General features: G+C 37.8%; 1 protein-coding gene across 2 annotated transcripts in view; it reads left to right on the top strand.

The window, feature by feature from the left end:
• RAB5A (RAB5A, member RAS oncogene family) overlaps nt 1–14,847 on the top strand; it is a 29,924-nt gene that overhangs the window by 11,139 nt on the left and 3,938 nt on the right. Inside the window, exons 3-5 of one of the 2 annotated variants that reach the window (XM_067737380.1) lie at nt 11,552–11,703; nt 12,011–12,133; nt 13,642–13,735. In XM_067737380.1, coding sequence (XP_067593481.1) covers nt 11,552–11,703; nt 12,011–12,133; nt 13,642–13,735 — 369 coding nt within the window. The remainder of the gene's footprint in view (nt 1–11,551; nt 11,704–12,010; nt 12,134–13,641; nt 13,736–14,847) is intronic. The other variant, XM_067737381.1, reaches the window with a different exon arrangement.

Below are 14,847 nucleotides of genomic sequence, written 5' to 3'. Positions count from 1 at the left end.
GGAAAATACAGTCTGATTTCTCATATCATTTTATGAAGAGCATCCTCATTTTTTTCTTGGCTGTATCAACATTCCTTTGAATGGATCATAATCAATATGCTTTATCAGTTCTAGTTTCAGATTTGCACATTGTTTTATATTTTGGGACGTTAACAGTGCTGCATTGAATAATTTAATTCATAGTCATTTCTCACATATTCCAAGTATTTCTGTAACATAAATTCCTCGAAGTTGATTGCTGTGTCTTAGGTTATATACTTTTGTAATTCTGATACATTTTTCCACACCGCCCTCCAACCAGCAACACACAGAATGCCTGTTATCCTATTTTACTAACTCAAGGTAGCGTCATACTTACAGATCTTTGCCATGCTTATGTACATTGATCTCTGCATTTTTGTTTTTTTTTTGTTGTTTTTTTTTTTCAGTATGCGGGCTTCTCACTGCTGTGGCCTCCCGCCGCGGAGCACAGGCTCTGGACGCTCAGGCTCAGCGGCCATGGCTCACGGGCCCAGCCGCTCCACGGCATGTGGGATCCTCCCAGACAGGGGCATGAACTCGCGTCCCCTGCATTGGCAGGCGGACTCAACCACTGCGCCACCAGGGAAGCCCCAGAACTTTTATTTTAAGCTCACTTAGTGGATAGGCTTATTGCTAAGCATTAAAAGAGTCACTTTCAAGGCCAGTAATTTTTTTAAAGTCTGGTAGATTTCCTTGAGACTTGGGAAGTATTAAGTGCTAGGTTCTTAAACCAAATGGAGAAGGGATATCCCTAAGGAGAAGGGGGAAAGAGGCCTCCTTTGCAAAATAGCCAGGGCACAATCCTTGCACATTATCTTTGATTTTCTTTAGTTTGAAAATTATATGCCTGGGAGTAGAATTTTCAGCATTTCTCTTTCTTGGTGTTCTCTGAGCTTTTTGGATCTGTAATTCGGTGTCTGACATTATTTTGGGGAAATTCTCAGTCTTTATTGCTTCACATATTCTATTCCTTTCTTCTCCTCTGGTATTCCCGTTATGAATATAGTACACCTTTTGTAGTTGTCTCACAGTCCTTGGATATTCTGTTCAGTGTTTTTCAGTCTTTATTCTCTTTATATTTCAGTTTTGGAGGTTACTATTGATAGACCTCAAGGTCTGAGGTTCTTTCCTCAGTCATGTGCAGTCATCTAATAAGCCCATCAAAGGCATTCTTTATTTCTCTTATGGTATTTTTGACCTCTGGCAATTTTGGGGTGTTCTTAAGATTTCCATTTCTCTGCTGACATTGTCCATCTATTCTTGTATTCTGTCTTTACCATTAGGGTCCTTAGCACATTAATCCTAGTTGTTTTAAATTCCCAGTCTGGTAATTCCAGCATCTCTGCTGTTCCTGGTTCTGATGCTTGCTCTGTCTCTTCAAACTGTGTTTTGCCTTTTAGTATGCCTTGTGATTTTTCTTGCTAGCTGGATATGATATACTGGGTAAAAGCAAGTGCCATAAATAGGCCTTTAGTAGTGCAGTAAAGAGGTGTGTGGGGGGGGGGACCATTCTACAGTCCTGTGATTAGGTCTGTCTTTTAGTGAGCCTGTTTGTCTAAACAGTGAACTTCACAAGTGGTTATCAGTTTTTTTCTACCCCCCTTGGATTGAGACAGGATGGCTAGAATGGACTGGAATTAGAGATTTCCCTTCTCCCACATGGAAGGATAGAACTGGCTTGAGTTGGATATTTCTTCCCCCAAGTCAGTTAAGAGTCTGATAATACTCCAACAGGTTAACTAGTTAACTAGTTTCTCATGGGGACAGGCTTTGTTAAGAACATGCTAGTCTGGTTTATTTCAAAATGGTTCCTTTTCCTCCTACCTTGCCAGAAGCAGGCAGGGATTTTTCTCTGATATGTACTGTGAGAACCTGATCAAGTTCCTGGATGTAAAACTCACAAAAGTCTGGTGCCCCCCTCCTCCCCTATGTCTGGTGGGTTCCCCTGGAGTTTTTAACTCAGATTTGTCCATACCTAACCTCCAGCAATTTGTCAATTACAGTTTCCTACACCAGCACTGGTTTCCTCAGGTTTCTGCCCTTACATGTTGTGGTTTTCTTTATCCACCTGGCTTGTCTCTCCAATTTGGGGGACAACAGATTGCCCTGTGACCTCACTTCTTTTTCAGATCTAAGAACAACTGTTGATTTTTCAGTTTACTTAGGTTTTCATTTGTCAGGATGGAGTGGCGACTTCTAAGTTCCTTATATGCAGAACCAGAAGTCATCTTTGCTTGCACATTATAGGAATTTTTTAAAATACTGTTTAAACTATTTAACAAAGTGTCTGTTAAATGTCTTTCATGGACATATATCCCTTAAAGCTGAGTTAATTTCATTAACTTTTTCTCTTGATGTTTGTTGGGGAGCATTTGTCTGATACTAGCTAATAGCTTTTAACAGCCTCTCCCCTTTCTCCCATTTCTTCACCTTTCCTCTTTGTGATGTGTGCCTTCATTCTGCTTCCCAGTTTAGTATTTGGAACATGATTGTTATATAAAACCCATCAGGTGAGTAAAGACTTTAAGGATTGTGCCCTTGGTGTGGTAACCACAGACTCTCAGCCTTGAAGGTTCAAATATTGGTTTTATCAGTTCATTCTAGGGTGATTGGGTTTGGGATACTAACTTAATACTAACCAAGTTCAAACTCCTACGACTAATGTTAAAACAGTGTACATTAATGTACTATCAGAAATATTAGTATGATAATGTTCAACTAGTGACATGTGACTAGCTTATGTCCTGGCTAGTGATTCCCTTAGAAGAGTTGGGTGTCCTTTAAGAGTAACTGTCAAGCTATAATAGTAAAAGAAAAACACATTGACCTCTGTTACTCCCATATTATTTCTGAAAAAAATTGCATGAATTAGTCTTTTAAAAAGTATATCTTCCTCCTAGATAATGTTGGAGAAAAACTGATCCTCATTTTGCATGACTTCATGCAGACTTCCCTATGTATCATTAATATTTTCCAAGATTGCGTTCATTTGGCAACAATTATCTTTAGATGTTGCTTGAATGATTTTTGTTGTGGTAAAATACACGTAATAAAAATTTTACAGTTTTAACCATTTTAAGTGTGCAGTTTTATGGCATTAGGTGTATTCACATTGTTGTGCAAACATCATGTCCATCTTCAGAACTTTTTTATCTTGCCCAACTGAAACCCTATCCATTAAACAATAACTCCCTATTTCCCCACTCCGCCCCCCACCTGTGGCAAATACCATCCTACTTTCTGTCTGAATTTGACTACTCTAGGAACCTCACTCATATAAGAGAAATTATATGATAGTGTCCTTTTATGACTGGCTTTTTTCACTTAGCGTGTCATCAAGGTTCATCCATCTTGTAAACGTGTCAAATTTTTCTTCCTTTTTAAGTCAGAATAATATTCCATTTTATGTATATACAACATTTTGCTTATTTTATCCTTTGATGGACTCCTGGGTCTCTTCCACCTTTTGGCTATTGTGAATAACGCTGCTGTGAACATTGGTGTACAAATATCTTTCACATCTTTTGGACATATATCTGGAAGTGGAATTGTTGGATCATATGGAAATTCTGTGTTTAGTATTTTTGAAGAATTTCTATACCGTTTTCCACAGTGGCTGTACCATTTTATGTTCCCGCCATCAGTGCACAAGGGTTTCAATTTCTCCATATCCTGGGAACTCTTGTTTTCCCTTTTGATAATAGATATTCTGATGGGTGTGAAGTGGTATCTCATTGTGGTATTGATTTGCATTTTCGTGTTAGTGATGTTGAGCATCGTTTCATGTGCTTCTTGGCCGTGTGGTTGTGTGTGTGTGTGCGTATGTTTTTTGGTTTTTTGGCCATGCTGCATGGCTTGTGGGATCTTAGTTCCCTGACCAGGGATCGAACCTGGGCCTCAGCAGATAAAGTGCCAAGCCTTAACCACTGGACCACCAGGGAATTCCCAGCCATTTATCTTTGGAGAAATGTTTATTAAAGTCCTTTGTCCATTTTTTTAATTGGGTAGTTTGGATTTTTGTGTTGCTAAGTTGTAGGAGTTTTGTGTATATTCTGGATATCAGTCCTTATCAGATGCTTATTGGTCTTTAAGAATGAGTTCAATATGATGAGTATTTATATAGATCATCTCATAAGTTGGATTTACTTTGGGAATATGGCCATCTTTTTATTTTTTGTTTGATTAATTTATGCCATCTTTATTTATTTTTGAATTTTTGAATTTTATTAAATTTTTTATAGAGCAGGTTCTTATTAGTTATCCATTTAATACATACTATACATACTATGTCAGTCCCAATCTCCCAATTCATTTCACCACCATGACCCCCTGCACCACTTTCCCCCCTAGTTGTCCATACGTTTGTTCTCTACATCTGTGTCTCTGTTTCTGCCCTGCAAGCCGGTTCATCTCTACCATTTTTCTAGGTTCCACATATATGCGTTATGCGTTAATATATGATATTTGTTTTTCTCTTTCTGACTTACTTCACTCTGTATGACAGTCTAGATCTATCCACGTCTCTACAAATGACCCAATTTCGTCCCTTTTTATGGCTGAGTAATATTCCATTGTATATATGTGCTACATCTTTTTTATCCATTCATCTGTTGATGGACATTTAGGTTGCTTCCATATCCTGGCTATTGTAAATAGAGCTGCAGTGAACATTGTGGTACATGACTCTTTTTGAATTATGGTTTTCTCAGGGTATATGCCCAGTAATGGGATTGCTGGGTCATATGGTAATTCTATTTTTAGTTTTTTAAGGAACCTCCATACTGTTCTCCATAGTGACTGTATCAATTTACATTCCCACCAACAGTACAAGAAGGTTCCCTTTTCTCCACACCCTCTCCAGCATTTGTTGTTTGTAGATTTTCTGGTGCCCATTCTAACTGGTATGAGGTGATACCTCATTGTAGTTTTGTATTTCTCTAATAATTAGTGATGGTAAGCAGCTTTTCATGTGCTTCTTGGCCATCTTTTTTCTTTTTTTTTTTTTTTTTTTTGTGGTATGCAGGCCTCTCACTGTTGCAGCCTCTCCCGTTGTGGAGCACAGGCTCCGGACGCGCAGGCCCAGCGGCCATAGCTCACGGGCCCAGCCTCTCCGTGGCATGTGGGATCTTCCCGGACCGGGGCACGAACCCACGTCCCCTGTATCAGCAGGCGGACTCTCAACCACTGCGCCACCAGGGAAGCCCATGTATGGCCATCTTTTGTATATGATCTCTATGTTTTGTATATAGAGATCATATAGAGATCAAAGTATATATTTATACTTTGTTGCCAGGCTTTTGGAGTGTTTTCTGTTTGGGCTTAATCACTGTGTACGCTTTCCTTTCTGCCCCAATCTATTTTTATCCCCTTTCTTACCTTCCTCCTTGCGTTAGTTGAACTGTAACTCTTCCAAGAATACGTGGTCTTCATCTTCTTTGCTGCCATGGTCTACTGGGTACTCTCTTATATACACATATACAGTTTAAAATAAAAAATGACCGCAGCTTTTATTTTGGCCGTTGTTGGCTTTTAGACCATCCATATATTCTTTTTTTAAAGATTTATCATTTATTATTTATTTATTTTATTTATTCTTGGCTGCTTTGGGTCTTAGTTGCGGCATGCAGGATCTTTCGTTGCGGCTTGCAGGCTCTTCATTGTGGCGCGTGAGCTTCTCTCTAGCTGCGGCACACAGGTTCCAGAGCGCGTGAGTCCTGTAGTTTGCAGCACACGTGCTCTCTTGTTGAGGCGTGTAAGCTCAGTAGTTGTGGCCTGCGGGCTTAGTTGCCCTGCGGCATGTGGGATCTTAGTTCTCTTACCAAGGATCGAACCCACCTACCCTGCATCGTAAGGTGGATTCTTGCCACTGCACCACCAGGGAAGTCCCATAGACGAGGGGTCCCCAACCCCCCGGGCCGCAAACTGGTAACGGTCCGTGACCTGTTAGGAACCGAGCCACACAGCAGGAGGTGAGCGGCAGGCAAGCAAGTGAAGCTTCATCTGCTGCTCCCTATCTTTCCCCATGGCTCGCATTACCTCCTGAACCCCTCTCCCCCAATCTGTGGAAAAATTGTCTCCCATGAAACTGGTCCCCAGAGCCAAAATGGTTGGGGACCACTGCCATAGGCCATCCATATCTTTGTCTGTGTACGATTTTATCATCTGAAGTCAGTGCTCATCTGTCTGATAAAATTCATTATATTATCTGATAAAATTCATTATATTGTATTATAATACTACTGCCACTGATAGTCATTTTCCCAACAAACCAATTTCTTCCTTCACAGATAACTTTGATACCTTGTTCTTGATGCCAGTTGGTCAGTTTCTGCCATCTTTCTCCCTGAAGTTTGATCCAGATCCATCGAACCCAACCATTGAATTACTTGGCTCTAAAAACCTTTGCTTCCCCTACACCTCACCTCCAAACAACCTCTAACTTGGATTTTATGTTCACAAGCCCCTGATCAGCATCTGAGATGTTGAACAAGGCTCTTCCCCTCTCTAACAACTATATCCTTTCAGTTTTAATAGGGCATCAAATCCACCACTTCCATGAAAGTTTTATGTAAGGGAGGACATAGTCATGGGAAAAAAAATATTTTTATATATATATGTATGTATGTATATATATATTTGTGTGTGTGTGTATGTATGTGGGGTTTTTTGTTTTTCTTTTTTTTACTTTTTGGCGATTAAGAGGTCATTTTATTAGTATTTTAAATTTAGTTGCATCTTAATACTTAACCAAACCATCAGTGCCTTTTCACTTATACATTAGGTTATTTCTTATTATTAAATACAAAAATACTTTGAACTTAAAGGTGTGTTCTCCCTACGCTCCTGCTCCCATATCATCTTTTAGAGATTCCATGAGATACTAGGTTAACAAATAGAGTTTTCATGGCTTTGCCACATGTTGGCAAAATTATTTCAAAACAGTTAATACAGTATCTCCAGCAGAGCATCAGTTTTTGCTACACTCTTTTATTTTCATTTTTTAATTTTGCTAAGTTAAGGGATAATACTTAACTATTTTTACTGTGAGGATGATTTCATTGATTACTAGTGGTGTTGATTTTTTTCTGTGTTACATGCCTTTTGTGGATTTTCTTGCACATTTATCTTTGATGCTTTTGGAGTTAAGATTTATATGAGCTTTCTACATATTAAAAATTAATCTCATAATATCCACTATAGAAATTTTTCTAAATGAGTTTGTCCTTGTGTTTTGAGTGTATGATACATGTTTTACAAACCTGAAGTCTTTAATTTTTATATAATCAAACCTGATAGTCTTATAGGATTTTTGGTCAGTTCTAATAAAGTAATTCTTTTCTATCAAATTTGATAAAACAATAAGTTGAGGGTTGGGGTGATATTGGTTCCTTGGTTTTTCCTTTTTTGCCCTTCTGTTTAGTTCATGTAGAATCATTTTAGGTGTTAGTTTAAACTTTTTTTTATGAGTTGTTAACCTTTGGTTAATGCTATTGATTTTGGATGTTCTTTCCCTTGCCCAGTGTATTGCAGTGTCTCCTCCTTGCTTACTATTTATCGAGGTCTTACACATTATAGGCCTTTGGTATTTGCAGGTTTAACATTTACAGTTTCACCAACTCTCAGCTGACCCCAAGGTCTGTCATTCAGTAATTTGTAGTTTTGCTGAGACTGAAGTGTTACTTGCTTACTGCCAAGCTTGCAAATAGGAACTGATCGTGGAAGCCCAAAGAGGAAGCCTATTAGACAGGCCAGCACCTGCATCTCAACGCAGCTTTGTTTTTCTTTACTTGTCGTCGCGTACACAGTAACTCTCGAAGTGATAAAAGCTGTTTCTTTGTGAAATGTGGGCCCGAAAAGAAAACCAACTGCTAGTGCTGGTGATGGAAGTGAAGAGAAAATGAAGAGGTCTAAGAAAGTGATGGTTCTTAGCCAGAAAATAGACGTTTTGGATAAATTAAAGTGGTTTTGCAGATTCAGGTAAGTTGGTGGTTGGTTAATGTTGCTACAGTATTTATGTAGTAGTTTATATTTTGAGTGCTAGAGTTTATTTTTACAACTTTGTAAAGGACTAGTAATGTACTTTTAGAAGCACTGAGGATTTGAAGATGTCAGCTGTACTTCACTGACTTTTATGGGGGAAGTTAAATACTTTGGTAGTATTTGACCTTGAGAACTTTGGAAAATCTTGATGGTCTTTGTGTTATATAATGTTTATAATACTGGGTTATCCTATTCCTATATTTCTGCCCTTGTGGCACTACAGCACTTCTAAGTAGTTCTAATGTGTTTTTGACTGTACCCTAAAACTCATTCCACTGGCCTCTAATATTGGTCTTTTTTCTCCTCCCCCCGTAATTATGCTCTTTTTATCATATCACATTAACAGTATGGTGTTACCCAGGTAAAAAGATCTTGTTGGTACTTTGAGATTGTGTTTGTTACATAATAACTTGAGTAGAGAGAGGCCTTTTGAAATACCTATTTTTTCCCATTTGGGAACTGTATCTAGTCAAAATAGCCCCCAAATAGTTGTACATATCTTTCATGGACTTCAGCAAACTTTTTGGACATTTATATGAACTGAGATTTATTTTAGATATTGAATATGGACAAGAATAGCTAGTTTCTCAAGGAACTTCCTAGTCTAGGAGAAGATAATGTAAACCAGTGATTATAAAGTGTGAAACGTGTTCTTGCATAGGGAACTCTGGGAGCACAAAGGTAGGACCTGCTTAAAAGGGTGTGATGAAGGATGGCTTCTGAGAGGAGTTGAGTGAATTGATTGTTCTTATTCTTTGTTAATTTGATAGGGATCCAGTCTCCTCCCAGCATAACACTGAAATCTGGTCACTGCCTGTGTTTGTAAGGCTGTTTCTTTGATCTGTTCCAGCCAATTTAAGGAATTTACTATGTGCTTTATTTTAGCTGACGCCTTTGGATTTTCATTTCAGGCTTCTTGCCTCTTCCAAATAATGTCTCTTTCCAATAATTTATTACCTTAATTATTATAAGAATATCTGAAGTGATATTACATAATCGTGATGGTGGACATTCTCTTCTGGTTTCTAGGTTTAGAGAGATTGCCCTAAGAGCTTTGTGCAAAGTGCAGGTTTCAGGCTTAAGGATGGAATGGACGCTTGATACATTTTTTAAAAATTTATTTTATTTATTACTTTTGGCTGTGTTGGGTCTTCGTTGCTGCATGCAGGCTTTCTCTAGTTGCGGTGAGTGGGGGCTACTCTTCGTTGCGGTGCGCAGGCTTCTCGTTGCGGTGGCTTCTCTTGCTGTGGAGCACGGGCTCTAGGCGGGCGGGCTTCAGTAGTTGTGGCCCGTGGGCTTCAGTTGTTGTGGCTCGCGGGCTCCAGAGCGCAGGCTCAGTAGTTGTGGCGCATGGGCTTAGTTGTTCTGCAGCATGTGGGATCTTCCCGGACCAGGGCTAGAACCCATGTCCCCAGCACTGGCAGGCGGATTCTTAACTGCCTGGTGGCGCAGTGGTTGAGAGTCCGCCTGCCGATGCAGGGGACACGGGTTCGTGCCCCCGTCCAGGAGATCCCACATGCCACGGAGCGGCTGGGCCCGTGAACCATGGCCGCTGAGCCTGCACGTCCGGAGCCTGTGCTCTGCAACGGGAGAGGCCGCAGCAGTGAGAGGCCCGCGTACCACAAAAAAAAAAAAAAAGTAAATAAATAAAAATACTGATTCTGCATGAGAACTTTTCGTGACTGGGAAAAAGTGACATAGTACTTTCTTGGTATCCTTTATCATAAATACAGGATTTTTAAAAATGGATATTTTTGCTAATTTTGGATGGTAAAAGAAGTTTGAATTGGAGTATATTTTAAATATGACTAGCCAATTGTGAGAATTCACAGAACCCTAATAGAATTAACTCAAAATAAAGAAATTTCCAATCATGATGGTTGCAAAATTGAGAAGGTTATAGTTTGTTGATACCAAAGCCAGTACAGCAGTCAGTTGACCTAATAAAAATAGCACAGAAAATAAATGTTATGTCTAATATAGAAGAGATGTAAATCAAATTAGACTTGGTTTATTCAGCACATTGGTATTAACTAGTAAATCTCTTAAGATTAACATCACTCGTAAACTGCTACAATTTACAGGATTGGATCATAATTCTCTTGCATGGGAGGACAGAGTTTTTGAAAACTTTATAACTTAATTCTATGCCAGTTTCAGAGGAGTTGAATACATCTTGAGCTGAAAGAAAAAGGAAAGAGCTTACCAACTAAAACTGAGTGATAGAGCAGCAGGGTTTAACTACCAAAGTTAATGAAAGAAAGGAACTGTAAGGTGTTCTTACTGTTGGCCAGCATGCTGGGGAAAATGGCTGTGTGTAGGTCTTTGGTGCAGCTAACAACATCTAAAAACTTACTCTAAGAGTAATATTTTAAAGTTCAATTCACTTGATTATCATGTACCTCTTATAAGTCAACTTATTTTCAGAAGCATCCATGTGGTGTTTTTCGTGATGTTTATTCTTAGAGCCAAGAGAATCATACTTATAATAGACATTTTACTTCATATTGTTCTCAGGAAGCAATTGAGAAAATAAATGATACAGTAATTCTTTGCAGGATGTGACAGCAATCTCTTAATTTTAAAAGGAGGAATATCATTATAAAATGCTACTTTATTATTAAGATTAAAATCTCAGAAAAGAACAGGTGGAAAAAGTACAAATCACAAAATCCATAAGGCAAGGAATGAAAGCTAGGAGTTAATATTGAATCTCTATTAAACAAATTAAGTCTAGGTTGAGGTAATAACGATTATAAAAATTAGTGTCGATGTTTTGATGGAATAATATAAAAAATATATTGATTTAGTGGTAATGGACTGGGACTAAATTCCCAGATTATGCCAATTAAACCCAGGAGAATGGAGCAAGAGGTATGCTGTTGTCAGTATAGATGGTAGTTATAGGTATGCTGATCCACCTTCCCCCCAGTTTTTCAAGAATATCAATGGGCTTCCCTGGTGGCGCAGTGGTTGAGAATCCACCTGTCGGTGCAGGGGACGCGGGTTCTGTGCCCCGGTCCGGGAGGATCCCACGTGCCGCGGAGCGTCTGGGCCCGTGAGCCATGGCCGGAGCCTGTGCTCCGCAACGGGAGAGGCCACAACAGTGAGAGGCCCGTGTACCACAAAAAAAAAAAAAAGAAAGAAAGAAGGAAAGAAAGAAAGAAAATATATATATTTCTTAAGTCATGTTACAATTTAAAGTTTTTAGATACACAATTTGTAAAACAATTTAAGAACTTTAAAAAACTTATTTAATATTACAACACACTTTTTAAGAATGTAGGAAACACTTTCAAGCTGTGATTTTACTATGAAGGTTTTTATATGTAAGCATATATTTATCTAGCTTTGAAGCATAGATCTTACAGGTATTTAAAGCCACTATTAACTGTGGGTATGCAGTATATCAGGTTTCTAGGTGTTTTCTGTAGTATTAAAATATTAGTAGGAAAATGATAAACTTATTGCAGACATTTTCTTCTTTCAGCTGCTTTTCTAACTCAAACGGTGTGTCTTGATGACACAACAGTAAAGTTTGAAATATGGGATACAGCTGGTCAAGAACGATACCATAGCCTAGCACCAATGTACTACAGAGGAGCACAAGCAGCCATAGTTGTATATGATATCACAAACGAGGTAAGTAGAAATGCATTCTACAAAGAAACTTGTTTGAGTATCCATTTTTGGTATTCAGAATTTCAATTATAGAAAAGATTTTTTCTTAATCTTTTTTTGTTAGCCAAGCATGACATTTCTGCCAAAGCTTTTATGAAATAGAGAAGCTGATTTTAAAAAATAAGATGCAATTGTCTCAGCTACTACAGTAGTGCTAAGAATTGCTTTCCAGGAGTCACACTGGACAGTCTTTAAAGCCTCGCCCCACAGACACACTCCCTAGCCATTCTTTGAGCCTGTGCCGAATAGCTGTTTCTTTGTTTCCCAGGAGTCCTTTGCCAGAGCCAAAAACTGGGTTAAAGAGCTTCAGAGGCAGGCCAGCCCTAACATTGTTATAGCTTTGTCAGGAAACAAGGCTGACCTCGCAAATAAAAGAGCTGTCGATTTCCAGGTATGTTGAATTTAACTTTCACTTGGAGGCGCATATTTTTCTTCTGTACCCACACTTGAATTACAGTTACAATTTTAAAACGATGCAAATGATAAAAAGTTTTTAGCCAGATGTGTACTATGTAATAAAATCTCATGATAAACCTGAATTTTTTAATATCTTTATTTAATTGTAATATATAAGTTGATTCAAAGATTTTGTCGACCTAAACAATTACAAAAGAAGTAATTGTTCACAAACAGTGTGGAAATATATAAAGCAAAAGGTGATTGCCTCCTACCCTAATCCCTCCAACCCCACGTATAACTTTAGTATCCTTCCTAACTTTTTTTAACTACCTATATATATCACCACACATATACATACCCACATACACACATACATATATGTGGTGGTTCTTAAAAGGGCCTTCAAAAATAAAAGCTTAAATCCAGTGTGTATGTTATCTAATATAGCTAATTAAGAGTGTTCCCAGCTGCAAAATAAAGTACTGTCATTTAAAATAAAGCAATGTCTCTAGTTAGACATTTTAAAACTTCCCCTCCTCTTGCTCTTCAGCTTCTCTACCAGAGAAGTTTGGTTGTGGCCATTATATGTATAATATCAGTGATGGGTTAATGTTCTTTTTTGATGATGGAGTACACGTACTGGGAGAAAGGGCACTAATATTTCTTGCACTATTAGGTAGTAAACTGAGAATCTGCACATGTGGTTTCATTTAATTCTGGTGACAACCATGTGAGGTATAGTATCTATTACTCTTTCTAAGATAGTTACCTCCTCAGCATAGAGAGGCAGATAGCACACTTACATTATAGTCACAAGTGGCCCTGTCACATAACATTTCAAAGGAAACTCATTTTTTTTCTTTATCAAATTGGAATGATAATTGGTTGTTCTTCACAACAGCTGTGAGGATCAAAGGCAATAATACACGTAAACTGTAAAGCATGACAACGTAAAGTAGTAATAGAATTTTCAGAGGAATGATTCATGACATATTCAGAATTAAAATGCTGCTTGTAGAATTTTCAAAGGAATGATTCATGACATTCAAAATTAAAATATTGCTTGTAGAAGTCATTCAGAATTAAATACAAGGGTACCATTTAGTGGCTGAAGCCGGTGTTAAACATTTGGTTTCCCTTTACCTTCCTTGTAAATAACGAGCATAGGTAAAATTGCCATAAAGATCAAAGAGAGTTTTATATTTAGAATTGTTGTCCCTCTCTCCGAAACTCATCATCTGAAAGTAGATTTAATGTGAGACCAGATAAAGTAGGATGGGATTGTGCAAGAAGTTAAGGCAAAAGGGAAGTTATAAACTACGCAGTGGTTACCTTTGTTTTACTTTTAACTATAAATAATTGCTTATTATACAGTTGTTGGTTGTAGGTGATCAAGTTGGAGTAGTAATAAGGAAGCCTCTCTTTTTCTATAACAAAAATAAGGCAGGTATAGTAATAGTATGTGCAAAGGATATATCTCAATTTTTGTTCTATAAACAGGAAGCACAGTCCTATGCAGATGACAACAGTTTATTATTTATGGAGACATCAGCTAAAACATCAATGAATGTAAATGAAATATTCATGGCAATAGGTAAGATTAACTTTTTTGCAAACAGTAAAAATAAAGGTAGAACAAGTTACACTGGGGGCATATTTGGTTTGACTGTCTTTTTTTTAATTCTTGGAATTTTGTTTTGTTTTGTTTTTAATGATTATACTACTATCCTAGATTTCTTCCAGAAGCATTACTTTGTTAGGCATATTGTTAAATTTGAAAAATTATTACCCATTAGGTTGCAGTGCTTTCAGTTTAGTTAAGTTTCTTCTAGGTGAGTTGAAAGCCTGAACTTGGAGCTGATAGTTCAAGCAGATAGATTTTCTAAAGATTTCACTGAAAAATTTGGATAAATACATGTTTTTCTATTAGATTATAGTTTTTATATAAAAGGAAGATAAACTCAGTAATGTTTTTCAGTGCAACATATAGACATGATGAGATTTGTTTCTTACTGATCAATAACTATTTTCATCTCTCCATTGCTCTGAACACTATTTTTGTTTATTTTTCAGGTTCTTTTTAAATCATTGATTACTGACAACTATAACACAGACAAGTACATTGTACATACAGATTTACAAATTGTTTTAACGCAAATATTGTAATGGAGAAAGTTTCAAAGCACTGAGGCACAGAGAGAACAAGGGAAAGCAAAACAATATCCAGGCTTTCTATTGCCTCGATGGTCATTTGATCCTACACTGTGCTCTTACCTTTCCTCTAAGTACTTTTAACTAATAATGATTGCTGTTGCACAGTCGTTGATTATAGGTGATGAAGTTGAAGCCTTCTTTCTTCTATAACAACAATTAAAATATTTTTATTGACCCTAGCTGCCTCCTAGTAGTTTTCAGGTGCAGATCCCATGGGAGGGGTCTACTGTGGTGGCTCTCACAGTCTGCTGCGTCCACAATGTCCGTGTGCCAAGCGCTCATCTCATCCCACAACATCTTTTATTATACAGCAGTGATTATTAACTGGGGTGTCCACATCCTTGGTCCCAAATAAGTATTCTTTTATACTGAAGTCATACAAATTAACCAGTGAACAGCTGATTCAGAGGCTAAAGAAAACCCAATAAGAGCTGCAGGTACTGTCATATTATTTTTCACTAGGTGAGAGAGTTTAGTGGCAGCTTCATTTAG

Source organism: Pseudorca crassidens, chromosome 5 (assembly GCF_039906515.1).
Source record: "Pseudorca crassidens isolate mPseCra1 chromosome 5, mPseCra1.hap1, whole genome shotgun sequence".
Lineage (NCBI taxonomy): Eukaryota > Metazoa > Chordata > Mammalia > Artiodactyla > Delphinidae > Pseudorca > Pseudorca crassidens.
This window is presented reverse-complemented; position numbering and strand designations above follow the sequence as displayed.